General features: G+C 45.5%; 1 protein-coding gene across 6 annotated transcripts in view; it reads right to left on the bottom strand.

Moving 5' to 3' along the window:
• Nucleotides 1–21,019, bottom strand: part of LAMA2 (laminin subunit alpha 2) — a 3,129,796-nt gene that overhangs the window by 39,510 nt on the left and 3,069,267 nt on the right. For all 6 annotated transcript variants that reach the window (XM_085611831.1, XM_085611827.1, XM_085611830.1 and 3 more), the window contains one exon: nt 6,558–6,747. In XM_085611831.1, the coding sequence (XP_085467957.1) occupies nt 6,558–6,747 (190 nt within the window). The remainder of the gene's footprint in view (nt 1–6,557; nt 6,748–21,019) is intronic.

The raw sequence follows: 21,019 nt of genomic DNA on the forward strand, positions 1-21,019 counted from the left end.
CTACGCCCACCCTTATAAACAGCAGGAAAAAAACTATTTGACAACAAACATTCTGCACATGACATTAAAGTTGTGGTTGGTGACTTGGTGAGGGAAAAATGCACCCTGTGGACTTTTCAAGCTATAAAAATTTTCATCACCACGCAATGCTGTAAAACTGTAGGATAATCACATTTTGAATTTTGGTAGAGTTGTAGGTGTGAATCAGAACACTCATGGTGTAGGTGAAACTGGAAATGTACCCACGGAAGGCAGTAACCTGCCGAGGCGGAGTGAGAGGATGGCACAACTGCCAAGATTTATGAAAGGTTATGTGTGTGATGTTTGTAAGTTTTGGGAAAATGTGTGTAATGTTTGAAATTCTTTCTGCTTTTTTGTTTCTTTTGATGTTTTTTTAGGGTATTTATGGTCATTGTTCATTTTAATGTTGTATAAATGGTAAGATGTGTGGTACGTAGAATGTAAATATTAGTGTTAGTTGCTAGAACATTCCTTTTAGTAGTGATGGAATGTTCTAAGAATGTTTAGGGTTGAGAGCTGAGAGTGGGCTCAGTTGGAGATTGGGTGGTGGTGTGGTGGCTGAGACATTTTCATACCGAAGAAATTAGAAAATTTTACTTGGAAATTCTTTCTGCGGTGTTGTACTTCACTATAGAGGGCCATACATAACATAAAGTCATAGATGAGTAAAAAGTGAATTTCAGGGCTTTTTCACCTCGGGTTTCAAGTGCCATCATAGACAACTCAAGCTTGCCTCTTGGTGTCTATCTGATGTCACTCAGAGTCGCTAGGTATAAAAACATGCCTGTAATTCACTGTCACCCATCTATAATTCTCTATATGAGCAATTAGAACACTGGACTGTTGGGAGTTCTACTGAAGACAATTAAGTGGCTCTGAGCTTATATTGGCTGGAGTAAGCTGTCTGCTACAACATTCTAATGTTTGTCTTTCTGTTTCTCCCTTTTTAGCTCAGAACATTTTAACTTCAGTGGGTGGAATTTCCAAATAACCTTTTAGCCCTTCTGCCTCGGGCTATGCCAGGTGTTTTTTGCTTGTTATAGGCCTACGCATGCTTCTTGGGCTATAACTCAGGTTCAGGCCATTAATAACCAGTATAGCCCATGGCAGCGGCCAAAAAGGCTATAATATAGCCTTATAGCCTGCCGGGCTAATAAAGGCCAGCTCCAGCATTCGGCTTGGGTCTTTAACAAGGGAGCGGGACTTTATTAGCCGGTATAGCCCAGCTACGAAGGGCTATAAGGCTATTAGAACATTCTGCCACTAGAGGGCAGAATGTTCTAACAAATAAAACAAAGGCTTCAGGGAGCGCGAGGGGATTGAAATCCCCTCAGGCTCCCTGAAGCCTTTGCTCACAGCCACAGCTGTGAACAAAGAAACAATGGAATGTTGGAGCTCGGGCTTATACCAGCCATTATAAGCCCGGAGCAGTCCATTGTTATCAATGGAGCTCCCAACATTCCAATGCTCTAATGTCAGTCTGTACTTTAGTACAGTACAAAGCGAGCTAAACTAATAGACAGAGATTTGAAACTTTGACATTCCGATGAAGCACCTAAGCTATAGTCACTTGTCACATAATTAAAAAAATTATTGCACTGGCAAACATTGTGCACACCTACTTATACTCAGCTACAATCACCAATTATCATTTCTAGTTAGTCATTCTATAATGGCAAAACTATAGACAATTTCAGAGAACATCATGAGTTGATGGGAATTGGAGTTCTTAGTTTACCTAAAGTAACGCCAGTCTACAAAAAGTCAGTGCCATGTCTAGATAAGAAATAATAGACTACTCTTCAAAGACATCTTTTGTCAGTTTATGCCCACATGTTGAGTATTCTCATGCAATTTGGTACTATAAGAGAGGATGTGTACCCCTTCCCTAATATGCCAATGTACTAACTATGTTTATCTGCTGTCAAATGTGCCCTTCCATCTGCAAATTAGGGTTCTCTTGACTGTCCTGACACGTGCATATTTAGGCAGTTGTTATTTGCTAGGACCAAATGCACATCTAGAGAGGAAAGCAGGTTGTAGCCTGCATTTGTGCCCCTCGTGCACTCAGCTTGTGGTGAGGAGGATATTCTGCCCTCCACATATGACACATGGATGTAGGTGAGAGCATCATTCAGTGGGAGTGCACTTCAGTGTAGGAGCTCAGGCGCAAACTGATATCAGTTCAGCATTTGTTTCTGTATCTCTGCTATTAACATGAGAAAGGAATATGTGCTGGAGTAAACACCGGAAGTCTAGGCCAGGCGCTTAAATTATTCCTTACGTTATGTGGGGCACAGTAATTTTGGCTGTTCTTCATAGGAACATAAGGGACCCACTGTGGCTGCTGGCAGCCACCCTCTCACCCCAGAAACTACTGCTGATGGTTTATTTTCCAGACACTTCTGTCATGGATTAATTAGTGATCCATGGTATATTATGTTGATGACTCTTACTCATAAGGCATGTGCCACTACTGTTTTTTGTGCACTAAAGAAAATAGGAGGGGGGGTCAGGGGTGCCATCAGAACTCTTCTACAGAGAAGATCCTCACAGGCTTATGCCCTGATTCGAAGATAGTTGGTCACAGCATGTGGAGAGCCTGGAGCTGAAGTTACTTCTTTCGGCTGGTAGCTTCACTAAAGTTACAGGCCACCATAAGTTGTCAGACCCAGAATGAGGAATAGCCTGCCGACCAAAAATTGCGCGGTCCAATACTGTATGTTTTTCTGGATTCCAGGCGCTTTTCAATGTACATTTGTTTGTTTCCAAGCGTTGGTATCAGGAGATGTATCCACAAAGCTATTACTCCACCTGTCTCAGAATAAGGCCCGTAATAAGTTACCGCTGCGACCTAATGGTGGTTGTAAACTGCATCTGATTGACTAGGATGCGGCTTCGAGTAATTTCCAGTGTCTGAGATTAATTGAAGCATTTCATCCATCTCTTTATGTATACTTCACTGCTTCCAAGTCTCCATTTCCCAAATGGGAAATGGTGCAACAATGCACAACTGAGCTGCCTGTACTAAGAATCACCAGCAGTCAGTGCCTTACTTCTAATAATGTGGCACACTGAGAAATGGAGTGATTATAAGGGTGTGTTAAGGAACTTAGCGATGGAAGTTCACACCCACTAATGGGAATCAAAGCTTTGTCTAAACTTAACGTACTTTTCATACAGATACTAGGTATACTATTTCATCTCTGGAAAACAATAAGCGAGATCAAGACAGTGTACTCCCCAAATGGTCTACTAGGTGGTCTCTCTGAGACATGTCGCAGGCGCGGCCCGTGTAGATAAGAGCGGCAGGGCGGGGGATGGAGTGGGGAGGAGTCGACAGATGACGATGAGGGAAATTTAAATAAAAAAAGTGTTTTTTGCTTTTTTTATTTAAGTTTCCCTCGTCTTCGCCTGTCGACTCGCCCCGACCCCGCCCCCTTGCTCTTACCTGCACGGGCTGCGCCTGGACATGTGTTGCAATAAGCACAAATTCATAACAGATTCACGGCCTATGATTTGAAAGGCGCTTCCAGGATAGCAGCTTGAAGAAAAGAAATCATCAAAACCAAAACCAAAGAAAATGCTCCAATTCTAGCAACGAGCATAGATGTGAACCAGTGCACCGATATATAGATGTGTCCATTTCAGAAAGTGATTACATTGGTTCTCTTATTCCACGTGTTACTAACAGAAGAGGTATCAAGGCGAGTCTGTAAGTGCATACACAATGTGTATATGCACATTCTGTTTAGTCTTTTCCATCCTTGTGCCTCAGTTACAACCAGCAGTTAATTTAATGTAAACATGTGCACGTTTTGTTGTCATCCTATAATGATCCTAGATTTTTTTCTTTCCCGAGAGAGACGATAGATAGTCACCATTAAGAAGTACTTGAAAGGCTAATTATTCAGATTAATCTTCCTGCATCACATGACCCTCGGTCTACATTTTCTTCTCTTCCAAAAACCCACTTGGGGCTCATTGTGTGGAAGCCAGAGAGGGGCGAAATAAATGCTGTTATAAAGTGGCTCTTCCTTAAAACCGTAATATTCCATATTCAGTCATGCTCTGGGGTCTTGAGTTTTGGGTATTTATAACTTAATTTAAAAGTTGCATTTTTCTTATTAGCTGGGCAAACTGCTATTACGTGTAAAGTCAGAGCCTATGAGATTTATCCAACTTCGGTGCAGTATTGCAGCACGGAAGCAACGGGCCCGTGTGCAAGCAATGAAAAAAAGTCCCTTGACTGCTGTTGGGGTAGTAAACTATAGCCATAATCAGGGTTCACTGGGCCCCCCAGGGCTATGCCCTGGCACCACTCCACCTGCTGTGCCAATGGAAGCTACAACAATGAGTGTTCAAGGTCAAAATAGCAAAAAGCTCAAGTAAGACTTTTATCCTTATGAGGTAGTCGAGATAACCATGCACAGACTGATAGAAGCATAGTTTACTACACACTGTAAATACCTTTACTGGGCATTCTTTCTTCTCTGTTTTCTTTGAAATCCATATTAAAAGCAACTAACTTGGCACACCAAAGGTTAATTTGTCCGGGGTATAAGAGTGACTTAATGCAAACCCTCTTCCATCATACTAAGAAGCTAGTGAAAATTAGCACTAAAGGAAACATGGGACACAGTGTTGTGAAAAAAAGCATACAGATATGCAACCTAATTGATTGTTGATAACTGTTTTTTTTCGCTGGCACGGAAAGAGTGCTGTCCGTATATTCTGACAATCGCTTTACAGCAACCAGCATTCCAGATTAAAATAAGTTCAACTGCAAATGACTGACAGAACTCACACAAAATCTTTTCTTACTTGCCCTCTTCATTGAACCCCTTCCCCGCTCATGACGGAACCACTCCGTCATGAGCCACGGTTGCACTGTGCTCATGACGGAGTGGTTCCGTCATGCTGTGGCCGTTGCCGGCCGCTCCGCCCATGTGGCGCTAATTCCCCGCCTGTGCGGGCGATTAGCGCAGTGGGCGGAGACATGACGGAACCACTCCGTCATGAGCACAGCTCAACCGTGGCTCGTGACGGAGTGGTTCCGTCACGAGCACAGCGCCACCGCGCTGCCCCCAAACCCCCCCCCCCAGCGCCGCGGCGGAATTCCTGCCGCGGCGAAGGGGTTAAAGGCATGTTCTCACTAGCTCGCCCACTTTTTATGCATTTGCATTACGATGGACCCAAAACGTTGTCCAATATTTCAAGTGGGGGCAAAGAAAAAAGGGTGTCACTAAACATAAAATCCTCATGCATTTGAAGTACACTTCTTTAACACAGGTTACAGCAAAAACCGCTGAACAATATTACACCAAATTTTGGCAGAAACCTTGATCTTGGTTTTATGCTTTTTGTGATTTGATTTAACTCTGTTCAGTAGTTTTTGAAAAATTAAGGTCGAGAAATAATTCTATATCTGTATGGTTGGGTCCGCGAGAGTCTTGAAAGACTCTTGCGGGAATGGCAATTTAAAAATACAGCATTCTGATTGGCCCAGGAGATTGGCCATCTCGCTCCCATGGTAGTCAGACTCCTTCGGGAGTGAGCACTCCGATTGGCTGCCGACAACATGAGTAAATGTAGCTAGTAGCCATTACAGGAATCGGGGACTTAGTTGGAGAATCAACATTGGACAAACTCAGATTGATGGAGCTCCAACTTGGTGAATGTGTAATTTGAGGCAAAACATTTTTCAAATGGGGCGATTGGCATTTAAAAAAAAAACAACTATCACATGAAATTTGTAATTCTGGAACCAGACTGAAAACACAAATTTTAAAAAGGAGCATACATCTTTTTTACAATTCCCAAACAGAAGGAATAGTAGGAATGTGAACAGGTTTTATTTTACAAAAAGAAAAGCAAAACAAAAGTTTTGAGAGTATAGTCTGTTACTTATTTCTACCATGACCACAGCGGGAAAATTATGGTAGATTGGGTGGAAGAAGGGAATAATTAACTAGCAGTAAAAGGTTTAGGAAATGTAGGCAAAGGCAAATGAGGCTTTTTATGTGAGGTGCTGATTGGGAGGCAAAACTAGGAGAGGAAGTGGCAAGATGAGGAGGAAAGGTTGCACAGAGAACCTGGAAAATATAATGAGTGAGGGAAGAAGAGGAAGCTCCCTCCTCAGCAACAAGGAAGGGTGAAGGTCAGGCAGAAAAGAAGACATGGGAAGGTCTTGCTACAAACCAGACAAGAAAGGGGGGAAAGGGGAACTCATGTTTTGAAGGTTTGGCGATGGAAAGATAAGTCTTTGGGGAACAGTAAAGCATGAGTTTTGCTAAGCATTGCATTCAAATAAATAACTTAAATCATGTATCAAATATTACAATGTTTTAGCATCAAATTGAACCATTGGACATACTTTCCTCCACAATTGACTGATCGTCTAATCTATTATTTTTCTCTCAAACACCTTTTCCAAAACTGAACAGTTGATATCTTTCTTCCTTTCATTTTCTTAGTCCACACTCGGTCTTGCCCTTTCTCTCCACCTGCCCCCCCCAACTCCACCGTTTGAATACCTTGTGCCATTGTCCATCGTTTATCTTTTTAGAAACCATTGTGCTGGTGTTGCCCTTTCCCAAGTCATAGCTGAAGTAGGCCATTCCATTCTTGATCTGAACAGTAGCAAAATCAGCGTGATTGATTCTGGCCATGTAAAAAAGCAAGCCCGACTCTGCCTCTGTGCGGACATCAAACTCAATATTGAGACTGCAAAGAAAGAAGAAACACAATTATGAATGAAAGAAAATGTATATATATTTTTTTTTTAAATCATTTAATAGTGACCCTTTATTCAGCAAGTGCATTTTACAGACTCTCATTCTGATACATACATAAGTAAATTCGAATTAGATATATGTCGTTCACTGCTGTTTTGAAGAGGAAGGTTCTTCTGTCTCAGCATCACTGCACCAAGCCTGTTGACTGTCATGCCAGCCTTGCCAAATAACATTGGGATGCTCACACTACCAAATGATTCAGCAAGGAAACACCGAGATGGGCAAGGGACCATTGCATGTGATGAGCAGCGAACTACACAGTATTAGCTTTAGGAGAAGACTTGAGACCTCAATACGAGTGGCCCTGTAAAAGAGTCTGTAAACCATACCAGTATTATAAGCATTAGGTCCTGGTATTACTGGGGGATCACCTAAAGGCATCTAAATGCTCCAATGCACTGGGGAAAAATTAGGAAAATCATGTAAACTCCTAATCCCTTGCATTGGCCAGTGACAAGTTCTGATACGATCTGTAGAAGGGATCCTTGGTAATACCGTACCACTTGTGATTCTCAATGGGGAATTGTGGGCCACTTGTAAGTGGACATAAGAGGGGAAACCTGGGGTCCCACAGTGATTTAAAAAAAACTTTACATTTGAGGAGGTGAGTGCAGAGGAGGTATTTAAAGAAAAGTACTTCAGCAGTTTGGCAACAATAATCTTGGGGCCATGGAAACTCCTTACATTCAGAGTCTCATAAATCCTCCTTTTTCCCAAGTGATTCTTTACTATTATGCCTTGCAGATACAGATTGGTAAAACACCAACCTTTTACATGAGTATGCATGCCATCTTCACATCATCAAGAGCAAATTCCTGTGGTTGGTCTCCCCTTTAACCAAGTCCCCACCTGATTATTGACCTGTGGTATGTAGATTGCCTTCACTTGTCATGATTTAGGTATAACCGACAACAGGGCCCCACCTGCCCAACTTAAAACTGCAATATATTTTGTGGCAACTAACTAGTAATGGTTCAGCCCAGTCTTCGTTGCTTTGGCTCAGTATCCTGCACTTTCTTCTATCTCCGACTTCCAGGAAAGTGAGGGCGTGAACTCACTTCCGGAGCATCGCTTGCCTGGTTGCCAGTTCCATATAGTACTGGGCAGTGCATCTTTAATATGGGGTTGAGGTGTGGGAGATAGTTTCTGGTACAGTATTGGGTGGAAAGTGCTATGGCTCCTCTGCCTCTCCTGTCATGTCCAACTAGATGGATGTAGGTTGTAGGGTCCCAAATTATTGCTCCTAATTTATCTCTGCTGGGGGTAGTGTACTGGTGTATGTTGCCAGGAGTGTTCACTGCGGTCTAGACATGTGTCCATGTGGCCCAGTGTGGCCAGTGTCAATTCCACGGTCTCAACTTGATCTTTCAATTTGGCCTGGACTGCTCTCAAAAAGAACATGTCTTGCATAAAGGCATCTCTTTTCGTAACCAGTGAGGTCTTTACATCTGTGATTGTCTGGAGCAAATCTCAAATTGCCCAGGTTGGCTCAGCAGTTTGTGTGCTATAGGGTCGACAGCGGTCGTTCTTATGACCCCTAGCTTGTCCCTTGCGACCCCTGGTACTACCTTAGTGGTCGCTTCCCTAGGAGATCACTAAAGTAGTATCAGGAATGCTAAACTGGTCTTTCCTGAGATTTTTGCTTTTAACTCGCGGCCAACGTTAACATGTTACCTGCAATAAAAAACATTCACCATTGAAACTACACTGCACTGAAATAAAATGTTACCATTTGTGGGCGGTGGTACGTGGGCTGAGCTGTTTTTGCAGCGTGCATCTCCAGAAAAAACCTAGCACAGTGGGAAACTACAAATAACAAAACTTTGCAGCATAATTTATTGTTGCTGATTGAGAAGGCCGGGCAAAAGGTGCCTCCATGTATCTTGCTGTCTTTGGACATGTCAGGGGAATTAAAGAAGCGAGTATATAGAGAAAAAAAGAAGTGTTAAGAGAGGAATGAGGGAGGAGCAGAGGAACCAGGTGAGAGGATGAAGACACACAGATATGTGCAATACAGAAGCATGCGTGAGTAAGAGAGAAAAAGGGAGCAAATAAAAAAAAAAAAAACAACTAAGTAAGATGAAAATATAAAGAGTTATATGTTGAGAGGTAGAGACAGACAAGTGTGAGAGAGACAAGAGAGAATTTTAGCAAAGAATGGCAAAAAAGAGACCGATGACAGAGGAAAAGACAGATGTGACAGAAAGATGACAGAAAAATTATACAATAGAGATGAAGAGATATATGTTGGAGGGTAGAGACAGACAGGTGTCAGAGAAAGAGAGAAGTTAAAGACAGAGTGGCAAAAAAGTGACCGTTTACAGACAGAGGGAAAGACAGAGATGTGACAGGAATATATAGAGATATAGAGGGGAAACGGGTTTGCACAAAGGACTAAAATAGAGCCAGGTCAATAAACACTGCAGAGAGTGGACAGGGTGAAAGAGGCATCTATGAGACAGGTGAGAGATAGGTGAGTAGGAGGCAGTTTAAAGAGACAGAGAGATAGTAGGAGGTAGGTGTAAGAAAGGTGATATAGAACGACCTCCATGAGAGAGCCCAGAGAAAAAGAGATGATACAGGTGAAGGAGAGGGAATATAAAACAACTGAGTGAAGAGGGAATGGACAGGTGAGAAATAAATCCTACAGGGACAGATAATATCTAGAGATAATCTAGAGAGTTTAGAGAGAGGTGGGCAAAGAGACTGGTGCAAGGTAGATGACATACAGAGAGAGGTGAGAGAAGGAAAGAGATGGGTGAGGAGTGGGAAGTGTGAGAAAGGTGGGAGAAGTACCAAGGAGTCAGAGGAGAGAGAAAGAGAGAGAGATGGGTGAAAAAGACAATTCAGAGAAGGGGTAAAAGGGGAGAGAAAGGTGGGGAAGACTATATTAAGAGAGATGGTATGAGATAGGTGAAGGGGAACAGAGAAACTGATGCGATACTTTAGAGAGAGAGAGATAGGTGGGAGAGTGAGGACTGATAGATAGATAGCAGCTTAGATGCAAAGAGCTGAGAGAGGTAGTAAGGATTGGCAGGTAAGATTTAGATGAGAGCTGCAAGAGAGGGTAGAGAGGAGAGAGCAGAAACAGAAATGAAACAAGTTGAGAGGGGGCTGAGGGGAATATGTGGGTGCTATGATAGAGGCAGATGGATGAGAAAGAAACAGCTGAAATAGAGAGAAGCAGGTAAGAGAGAGATTATAAAGACAGTACCTAAGCTCTTTATCAGCCATGCACTTATTGCATGTGTTCTAACTGCGGTGATGGCCCTTCTCATGGTGTCAGCGCAGTAAAATGTAATGTGACATCACTTCCTAGGATGGTATTAGGTGAAAGTTTACATGATGCCACTTCCTGTGATGTAATTGGGGGTGGTCAAAGGGCAAGCATTGTCACCTCCGCAACCCTCGGATTTTGGTGAATTTACATCTTTAGGGCCTCCGATGTCGCTCTTGTGGGGCTAGTGTTAGGGGGAGCAAGGCCAGTTCCCGGATTTCCACCCCCTTTGGGGGAACAATTGTTGACCATTTTAAATCCAGTTTCTGAAGAGGGAAGTCTTGGGCAATTGTGAGAGCTGTTGCATGGGGACCAGAACATACCCGGGTGACCCCAAGTACAACTCTATCCAGAAAGTGTGGGCCTTCTTCAAGTCAGTCTCACAGGCTGTTTTCTCAACATGGGGCCACCCGCTGCCCCTGGCAATGTTCCCCCAAAATAAGGTGGGAGGGTGAGGGTAGCACAGTCTCTCAAGGGGAGCACAGGGGTAAGACTTTGTTCCAAATATCTCCTCCCAGGGCGTGCGGTTCTTGTTGAAGCTAAGAAGTATGCTGCCTCTCTGTGTCAGTGCTCCTGTCCTTCCCCTAGGCATCATGCTCTCATGTTCCCACCCTAGTCGGGGCCTCACTTCTCCACTCTCTTCCCGAGACCGGGATGCCCAAATAGTGCGCAGTTCTCCTCCCCAACACTGACACAATGGGGGACGGCAGGGGTGCACCTCCACTTAATGTTTTACCCCAATGGTAGCCAGCTGTTATCTCTTTTGAGGCCAGTACTGCCAGTCCCTGCATGGCCGCTCTGTGCCATGGCTCCCGCCTTTCCTCGGGGCATCGGGCATACTCAAGTTCATCTCAGTGGGGTTGGTGCCGATCTACTCATGCACCATAGCCGGGCCTCCCATGGCATTCTCTGATGTCCTCTGCAACAGATGGGGTGACTTGGAAGCCCGTCCGCTTCTCGCAGGCCCAGCTCACTCTTCGGGGCACGATCTTGTATTGGGCACTCCCCAGCCTTCAGTCCTAGCCATCCTCAGGCTGCAGTGGTGTCTCACAGCTGTCTTGCCTCCTGCAGCCATTTAATCACATACAGCAGCCCACCGGGGGGGCAAGGGGAGGGAGAGGGAGAGGAGCCCCTGCCAGCCAGGGGAGCCCCCAAAATGCATCAGGATATGTAAAGGCGGGAAGGCAGGCGACCGTTGCAGAATTGCACATGGCGCTTCCTTCTTGGCCACCATCTCATAAATCCTAATAACAATGTTCATGCAAATACAATCATTTTAATCATCGAATTGTGATGCACTCTTCACTTATTTTAAAGACAGGCAGCAATCTGGGAACACAGAGTACCATGGTTAGGAAAAAGAAACTAACTGAATATATCACATAAATAATAATATGCTTACGTGATGAAGACAACTGAAGCTAGGTAAATCTGAGAGACATTTAACTTCAGCAATTATATCTCAGATCCGACTTTCAGTGTTGCCTTACGTCATTTTTCTCTAATTTGATATGGCTAGAAGAATCATTATGGATGGGAGCCCAAAATGTAAGTATGCATGCCCCTATCGATAGGTGAAAGTGTGCCTGCATGGCAAGGTCACCACTGTGCTTTTTAGTCTTTGATTGTTGTGATGCTACATGTTTTGACTATGTTTTTAAACTTGTAAACCATTTCTTTTAACTTTTATAGCTACTCACTGCATATTTGGCCTTTTCACCCGCCAGTTCCCGGTCCACCGCAGCCTGTGTTGATTGAGTGGAGGGACGTGGCACCACCCTCTTTCCCTCACTTCCGCTACCGGGGGCTTATTTAAATGACATGATAGTCCAGCCGTGCAGCGGGTGCGCCTTTGGCGTGCCACCGGCGCACCAAAGGCACGCCCGTCTGCGCCCGTCCGCGCCAGTCCTTTGCCAGACATGCTGCCAATTCCGATAAAATGAAGTACACCTATGACCAGAATGAGCTGCTAGCAATCAGGATGCGGGTTGGCAGGTGCAAACAATCTGGCCTGGGTGACTTAGAAGCTCCTTTCAGCTGCAAATGTTGTGGCTTCATGTCTGTCATCCCAGCAACTCCTCGCTGCCGCCCCCCCACCAGTAATAACACGACCATTCTCCACCTTAACTGCCATTCCCTAGCCAAACACTTTGCTGACGTCCATGATCTTCTGGAAGCAGAGTCCCCCGACGTCCTATTTCTCACAGAGACCTGGCTCTCGGAGGGCATGGTCGCTGAGCCAGGGCACGCACTCCCGGAGGGTTATAACACTAACACATACACCCTCAATAGGGAAACGAGAGGCGGGGGTATTGCGGTTATTGTTAAAACGGGCTACCTTTGCACCTTCACAAAGCAGCCCGTCGCCGGCTGCGAATGCACTCGTTTTAAAATCACCCTTAATCCTAATTACACTGTGACAGGCTTGCTAGTTTACCGACCTCTGGGTCCATCAAAAGTCTTTAAGGAAGCTCTTATCGAGACAGTTAGTGCCCTGGCGGTTAATGCCTCGAATTTTACAGTCACAGGAGATCTTAACCTGCATTTGGATAACCACTCTGACTCCTATGTGGCTAATTTTGTGGCCGATCTTGCAGCTTGTCAGCTCGATCAATGGGTCTCAGGACCTACGCATTTGGCTGGCCACCTGTTGGACCCAGTTTTCACAAATACACCTACCCTTACTGTCCGACCCCCTGTCCCGATGGGATGGTCCAATCACTATCTGCTCCCCATGTCCATTCAGGGCATCGTACCAGTGTGTAATTTAGAAAAACGCCCTCCCTCAAACGCCCTTGGCATAAGCTGAACTGGGACCAATTCCAAACCCACCTCTTCATCACCATCCCAGTTCTACCGGCTGACCCCAATGATTCTAATTCAGTCTTTACCGATTGGATTAACCAGCCGTTGGATAGCCGGATTCCAGCTAAGTTGTCCACGAATCGCAAATCGAAATCCAACCCATGGTACAACACTAAATTAGCTGAACTGCGCAAAATCTGTAAAAGGCTAGAGAGAATCTTGAGAAGGGATTTTGACCCGGCCACTAAGGATCGCTACCGGGTAGCCGTAAGAAGCTATCACAGGGCCATCCAAGTTGAGTGCACAGCATTTTATGCTCAGCAAATCAGTGAGAGTACCAACCCGGCGAAGAGTATCTTTTCGATAGTTCATGCCTTAAAACTCAGAAAGGTGCCGCAGGTTCACTGATCATCTCTGATTAGCAGTGGGTAGAGCTCGCCACCTTCTTTGTCAAGAAAGTAGAAGACATTTACAAGTGCTTCCCTTTGGCCCTCTTGAGGTATCCTGTAACTACACCAATGTCACATTAGAGGTTTTTCCGCCTATCCCTCCGGATCAATTACTTGCCTTATGCTCCAAAATCAAGTCAGGCTCTCCGACCGATCCATTGAGACCTGACCAATTTCGAAAAATGTAATCCACTATCTCACTTCCCTTAGGACAGGTGATCAATGGGTCTCTTAGTACAGCGATCGTGCCTACAGCTTGGAAACAGGCCAGGGTGATACCGCTGCTTGAAAAACCCTCCTTAGACGCAAAAAAAACAGAAAACGTTCTGCCGATTTCCCTGCTACCTTGGGCCGCAAAGATCACAGAGGCTTATATCAACTCCCTCCTCACGGACCACCTGAAATCCAACAATAGTTTAGACCCTTCCCAAAATGGCTTTCGCCCTGGCCACAGCACAGAGTTGGCGCTCCTGGCTGTGACAGAATATCTTTGGACAGCTTTGGATGCAGGGCAGACGTCGGCACTGATCCTTCTGTTTGATACTGTGTCCCACGCCGTTGCGTCCTCTGGAGGAGGCTGGAATTGTAGGCTCAGCCCTTAAGTGGCTCGCCTCATTTCTTGCTGATAGGATGTTTCAGGTGATAGCACCCCCCTTCGCCTCTGGCATATTTCCCATCAAGCAAGGGGTGCCACAGGGCTCCTCCCTGAGCCCTCTGCTTTTCAATCTATACGTACAACCGCAGGCTATAGTAGCCAAGAGCAGAAGGCTGACCATGGTCTCCTACGCCAACGACACACAGCTGGTGGTGGCTCTCTTGAGCGACTCTAAGCAGGACGCTCTTAAGTTTCAAAGTGATCTTGCGGCAGTATGATCCACCAACTGTCTCCAATTTAATGCTAACAAGTCAGAGGTGTTGCTGGTGGGAAAGGACTATGGTCTATGGAACGAGCTCTGGTGGCCTAAGAGCTTAGGCACTAGGGGCGGCTCTAGGCTCATGGTGGCCCTGTGCAGGGAGCATAGGTAGGGGGCCCCGGAAGAGGGGGTCCGGGCGGGGCGGAGCTCAGGAAGGTGTTTTGATAAAACGTCCAGAAACGGCGTTAGATGACCAGTGCCTGCGGCTGCTCCTACCCTTCCAAATTCGTCTCAGATCGATAACATTTAGGAGGAGGAGGTGGAGGGCATTGTGACACACGATGTGAGGGACTGGCACAGACGGCTGCAGGGCCATGACAGGACCTGTGTCCTCTGGATACGCGGGCAGCGATGTAGTAAATAAGGGTTCGTTTTCACCCAGGCACACCAGGAAAACTGCAAAAGAAACGAATTTCCACAACCTCAGCACGTGACGCACTACTCCTGTTTACCTACTGTTTACCAAAAACCTATCATGCTTCCCTTTCTCACCTAAAATGTTTTTTTTCTTTGTATTTAAAAAATTGTAAGACTCACTGAGACACACCTTCCTACCACAGTTTGGCAATGTGTGACAGCTAGATGGCACCGCACGCGTCGTAACGTTCCGAGTCCGACCACCAGAAAGAATGCAGACTGATGACACACGCCATGCCGCACGCGGGAAGCAGTTTGAGGAGGTTGAGTCTGCACAGATCACTCTATCCTCAGCTTCCGACGTCTGCCAGCCGCAACGCCCGCCTTGGTGAGATTGAAACACCCCGGCGCCACTTACAGCCAAAGTCGGACGGTGTGTTGCTGGACGCTACACCCAGCCTGCAACTGCGCATCTTCACTGCCTGGGCTGTACTGACGGTCAGTGATCGCGTTCAGCCAGAAAGGTGTATGTACTGTGGGAGGTAAAAGCTTTAGTCTGCGCAGGCGGCAGTGGAGCAACCGGCAAAGGATTTCTAACTTGGTCTAATTTGAGTGTTTAATTAAGGTCATAATTCTGAGGAAGGAGGCAAGGCCATGCTTATAAACTACCCTTTCCAAGGGTGTGGTTTGTCCAGAGAACTCGAATAGAGGTTCCTATTCCAAGATAAAGCAGAAATCTTTCCTGTGAAGCATTCACAAGAGGAAGATGAGTTGAAACACATTTTTTCCCTATTTTTCGTCCTGTTCATTGTACAATGTTTTCTTTATTTTTGCTTCATGCAGTTGAATTCCATTAGATTCTTTGGTCTGGCTCTTCTCTGTTCCATGTGCTTCGGAAAGTTTGGTTCCTGACTTATCTACTACAACAATATCTCCATCTTCACTCAAGGATTATCAAATTGCCACTTTATTGACCTTTGTGTTTTTTCATCTTAACTGGGACCCTCTTAAGGAGAGCATGTGATTACTTTAACATGTTACACTGTGCAAAGCTATATTGTGGATACTGGGAGGAGTCGCCTTATCCTCAAGAAATTAAGAGAGAAACTGGACATTCACTGCGTCCAGTCTTTGACATAGGGCTGGAGAGATCTATATTTACTTCTTACCAGGACAAACCTCTGAAAGAAAAAAAGAAATGATCCTATATGACAATCAGGCTGGACATCTTTGTTTACAGATTTGTCCCAGATAGCTTAGCCCTAAGTGGAATTACTTGCACTGCACACCCTCAAATTCACATGCCCTGTAGCCACCTGCAACTTTCCTTTTGTGTTGGAACAAGAGCCGGCTATAAGACACAATACTCCAATCAGGTAGACTCCACAGACTCTCTCTAATCCGTGACCCCTTTGAACATCTAATACTGCCCAGCTCCGTTCTTGCAAAGAATGCTTGATATGCTTTAGAGTGTTAGGAACTATATTTTTTGAAAGTGGCACACCTTAAGAAGGGCCTTTGGCTTACCATCGGTACATACACCTATAACCTGCATAAGAACTAGCCCGCAAGTGCCAATTGCTTGAATTAGTCTGGACTTCAGATGAAGCAGTGTAGCAACAGTAGGAACGCACACTTGATCAGGAAAGGGTTTCAGAGGCTGCAATATTACTGCAAAGCTGTAGCCAAGACGGATACTGCCAATTGTTGCATGCAACTCAAACGTGGTTTTAGCCCAGACCACAGAACTGTTAGCGCTGCTACTGTAAAAGTACAGAGGGGGCAGGGGTAACAAAAGGCAGTATATTCAACTATACTTCCTAACCACTGAGCTTCTGGGACAGATATGAAAAAGGGAATGTCATCAGAGTTGTGGGCAGTGCCAATGTGGTGCATCGGTAGTAGCAAATCTAGTCCCAGGAAAGCAGGGCTTAAAAGTTTATTGATCCAATTTGACACCTGAGATTATTTCTATATACAAGAAACATGCAGAAGAAGCATCCGTTAGAAATACTATCAGTGAACTCTGGGGCGAACACCAGGAGACAGCATTATTGACAACAAAGAGACCCTAGCAAAAACTGATGATGTAATACACAATGATCCCATCCAAAGGGAAGGGCAGCTTAAGTCACATAGTGGTTTCAGTGACATATGAGAGAAGAAATGGCACCTCTCTCACCCGTGCAAGAAATTAAAAACCAAAATCAGTGACACACTGGCCATGAGAGAAGATTTTGAACCCTAAAATTCACCACACAACCACCACCCCTGCCTATCTGGCTGACAAGCTCACCAGGTCTGTTGACTCTCTACAAACCACAAACCGGAAGGAACACATTCAGATGGGAAATGAAGAAATGGAAAAACCAAGACAACAAGCCTGCTCTGTCCATGCAGCAAGAATCTGAAACACCATACCCGTAACCATCGGGCTGAGAAGACCAATTCTGCTCTCAGAACACAAGTGCCCCTGCAATCACTTTTCGACTGAAATTTACCCCTTGATCTTATATAGGGCTCCACTACCTTCCTGATCGGCTATATTTGTGCTGTACAAATAACACATAAAAAACACTGAAAGACGATATTTACTAACACCAAAGGCAGATTCCATGAAAGACCACACAGAGAGAGCCCAACTGTCAGTTACATCAAACAACCACATTGAGAAACACACCATCAATGACTGATGCACAAGCCCAAAAATTGAACAGAGAAAAGAGGTACACCAAGCTGAAGAAAAAGAAACAGAGGAAGAGACAACATCGCTGTCACATCAGTTTGAGAGACAGGCACACCAACAGTCTGCTAACTGGACCACAGACATAAGCACAATGCAGAGTAAGTCATCACTGACACACCACATACTGAAATTTTAAGTGCATACTTATCGTGATAATTAAACTACAACTTCCAAAACGCGAAGTACTACTGGCTTAAAAAAACTCACAACCCCCTTGAGGGCATCACACATCACACTGTGCTTTCCACTTGGCAGGTACAACAGCAATCGTACGCATGGAAATAGAGAGAATCAGTGGCGCACAAAAGTTTGCCATGGTTAAAGACAGACTTAGCTGAACAGATACAGCAACATCGGAAGTGACAGCATTACTGACACGAGAGGGAGACCGCCAGAGAGCCAATGGCATTGATACCAAATACATTATAGGAGACCACATCGGTGGCATAAAAATAAATCGTTGGGGCGGAGGTTGGTCGCGAATCAGCACTGACACAAGACACAGACACTAAAAGAGGGACACCGTAGGCGAAAGTGGGGGACGATACTAATGAGAGGGACATCGAGGGAAAGCAGAGTAAAAATGAGAAATAGCAGCAAAGCACCCAAACAAATAAAGGCGCACTGACTTTAGAAACAAACACTAAAGTGACAGTATTGCTGCTACCAAAGAGACAGCGGCACTGAGACAGACACCAGGAGTGACACTGTCAAAACCGAAGACAAACACTGGGAAATGAACAATAATTAAAAGAAGAGCATTACCGATAACGAACAAAGACAACTGAGAGGGGTGTCAGAAGAACCAGTCTCTGTTGATTGGGTACCGGAAAACTCGGTGGGATATGCAAGGAAAAACAGAAACTGGCGCAGGAAGAGGACTTAGCATCAATACAGACGAAATAACACCATGACAGCCAGCATTCCGATCCCCACAGAGACAGAAACACTAATAGGCAGCGTTACTGACCCAAAAAGAAAGACAAAATGACAGACAGCACTGACACATCCAGAAAAATACAGGGAGTAAAGGAACCCTGCATTCAGAGATACACATGCCTGTTGCCCGCTTCATCCGCCTGTAAGGCAGATGTCTCACCTGCATCCAGTCACCGCTGTCCCGAGTGGACAGACAGACGGACGTGGTCCGGTATGCGGCCCTCAGGCCGATAGGAGCTTGTGACAGGGCTCGGCCAGACGCGGAGGCTCTCAGATCTCGCGGACGCCACCAGCTCAGCAGTAAAAGGCTTCGTCCCGAGCCGCGGAACAGACGGACAATAGAAGACCAGACAGACAGACAGAGCAAGATGGAGGCGTCCGCGAGCGCGCCGTGCGACCGTTGCGGGGAAGGCGCGAATCAGGAACGAGGAACACAGGTGCGGGAAGGCGGGGGGTGGCGGTCAGGGTGTTTGCAAGTTAGTGGAAGCCAGAGGCCGCCAAATCCCTGCCAGGGGCCGCCACAAATATGTATTTATAGTGTTTGATCTGGAGAAACACAAACTCAGAATTTAAAACTTAATACCATGATTGGAGGTTCCCTTTAATAATCATTATTGATTTCTATCCAAATGAACACTTTTTGCACTTTTTGTTCTTTGTTAGGATTTTAACTTATAAACTGCAAGTAGCAAAAGGATCTTACTGTCAAAAGCAGTAACCCACTAACCTATTTACAATATGTGCACTTTGTGATGGGCATGGTACATGTTCTTAGCAGCAGGCACATTAACCCTCTGCGCTATCTTTCCATGAGTCAAAACTTCCACTAGACAAAACTCCAATCTCGCTCTAGTAAGACGTTTATTCACCGGAGTTATCATGACATTTTTATTATTGCCGAAAATTGCTGTAGGCCAGGAAGGAGGCAGCAAGTGCTTTTAAAACCATAATATACAATGCCCCCACTCAAAGTCAGCACCCGTTGCGGTCACACCGGTCGCATCTCCCTAGTGCCAGCTCTTCTCAGGGGTCCTGTTGCTCTAGGGTCTGCTACTTCTTAGGCCTGCCAGCAAGACTGGAGGTGAACTTCAGTATGGATTGTGGTGGGCAAGCCTTCAAGGTGAACCCGCACGCCACACGCCACTGCTAGGGTCCACCTGCTGGTGTTAAGACACCAGGGCTTTTCCGGATTTGCAGGGTCTTCTAAGGTCTAGCGTGGGTCTAGCGTGGGAATGTGCTCCCTCAGGAGAGTGGTCTGGGGGACTGCTCATGAAGGCTGAACCTGGTTCCTCAGTTCTAAATTCGGCAGCTCTGCCCCCAGTGCTACATCCGCTCCCTCACTGAACAACATACTGCCCCACAGAGAGAAATTCACGTTACCTTCAACTACAATCCAATTTGACCTGCTATAAACAACTGGATGCGACTCAATTCAAATTAAGCACTGGCAAGAGCAATATGCTCCCTAAAGGAAAAAGTAACGACATCCTGGAAAAAGCAAACTCTCATTGGGAATGAAAGATTAAATAAAGCTTGTGAAATGTAAGCAGGAACAACATGGTGAACTTCACGCTTTTACATTCACTATTCAGAAATCAGTGAGTGCTTCTGCCTAAAAACTACAGGGCCCAGAAAGGACCCATTTCAATGTCCACTGCTTATATGCTTACAAAACGTAAGCAGTATGGTATAAAAAGACCACATTCGTGAACACAAAGCCGCCGTACACATTTTGTTTTCCAATCCACCCATCAACCAGGTATCGCAGTACCTCCAGGTTTGGCGCACTTCCCCACCGGGGGAAAACAACGCTTCACTGGCAAACTGAGTAAAGTGACGCTAATGTTTTTGGGGTTTGAATAAAACCGATGTGGGCACTTTAAGAACATTCCGTCTTGCTTTATTTATTGATTTTTCATATTTTGAACCTTTTATTTCCGTGGCTGCACAGTGCACTTTGGAATAGAAAAATGTCAAAACAGCATTTCCAGCAAAAGTGTTTTTCTTTTTTGCATCCATTTCACAGGGGAACAAATGAACGACAGGAAGAAAGAGAGGGTGAGAACCATTTCTTGAGTCACGGTTTTCGGTGAGTGAGGAGGAGTTAGACAGACAGAGACGGAATAAGAGTAAGAAAGAGAGGGGGGGCAGCTGCCAACGGCAGAGCAGAAGCGGACACCTTCCTTGTCTTGTCTGGGCAGGAAGGGAAAGACAGAGACCTTTTCCTCCTCTGCTCCCCGCCCGTCCCCAAACAGCCAGCCTTCTCTGCAGTGCTTGGATATTTCTTACGTCCAGGGACGCATGTTCCAAATAAAAAAGTAGGGGCACAGAATCTATAGAATTAAAGAAGTAGGGGCACGCCGTGCCCTGCCGTTCCCGCCCACTTCGACCACTGATTGTATCCGATTCCTCGTGGCGGCCCCTGGGGTTTGGCGGCCCTGTGCTGGTGCACAGCTTGCACATGCCTAAGGCCGCCCCTGTAGGCACTGCCCTCTTCCCCAAGCAGGCAGTGAAGAACTAAGGGGTTTGGATGGATGCTTACCTCAACTACCAGTCCCAAACTAAAAAGGTGGCTGGGACCTGTTTCTGGCTGTTGCGAGGACTCAAACCCATCCTTGGCTTCTTTGATGCCCCCACCAGGCAGATCATCATTCAGGCCTTGATCATGTCTAGACTTGATTACGCTAGCTCACTGTATCTGGGAGCAAACAAGA

The sequence above is a fragment of the Triturus cristatus genome, chromosome 6 (genome assembly GCF_964204655.1).
Source record: "Triturus cristatus chromosome 6, aTriCri1.1, whole genome shotgun sequence".
Lineage (NCBI taxonomy): Eukaryota > Metazoa > Chordata > Amphibia > Caudata > Salamandridae > Triturus > Triturus cristatus.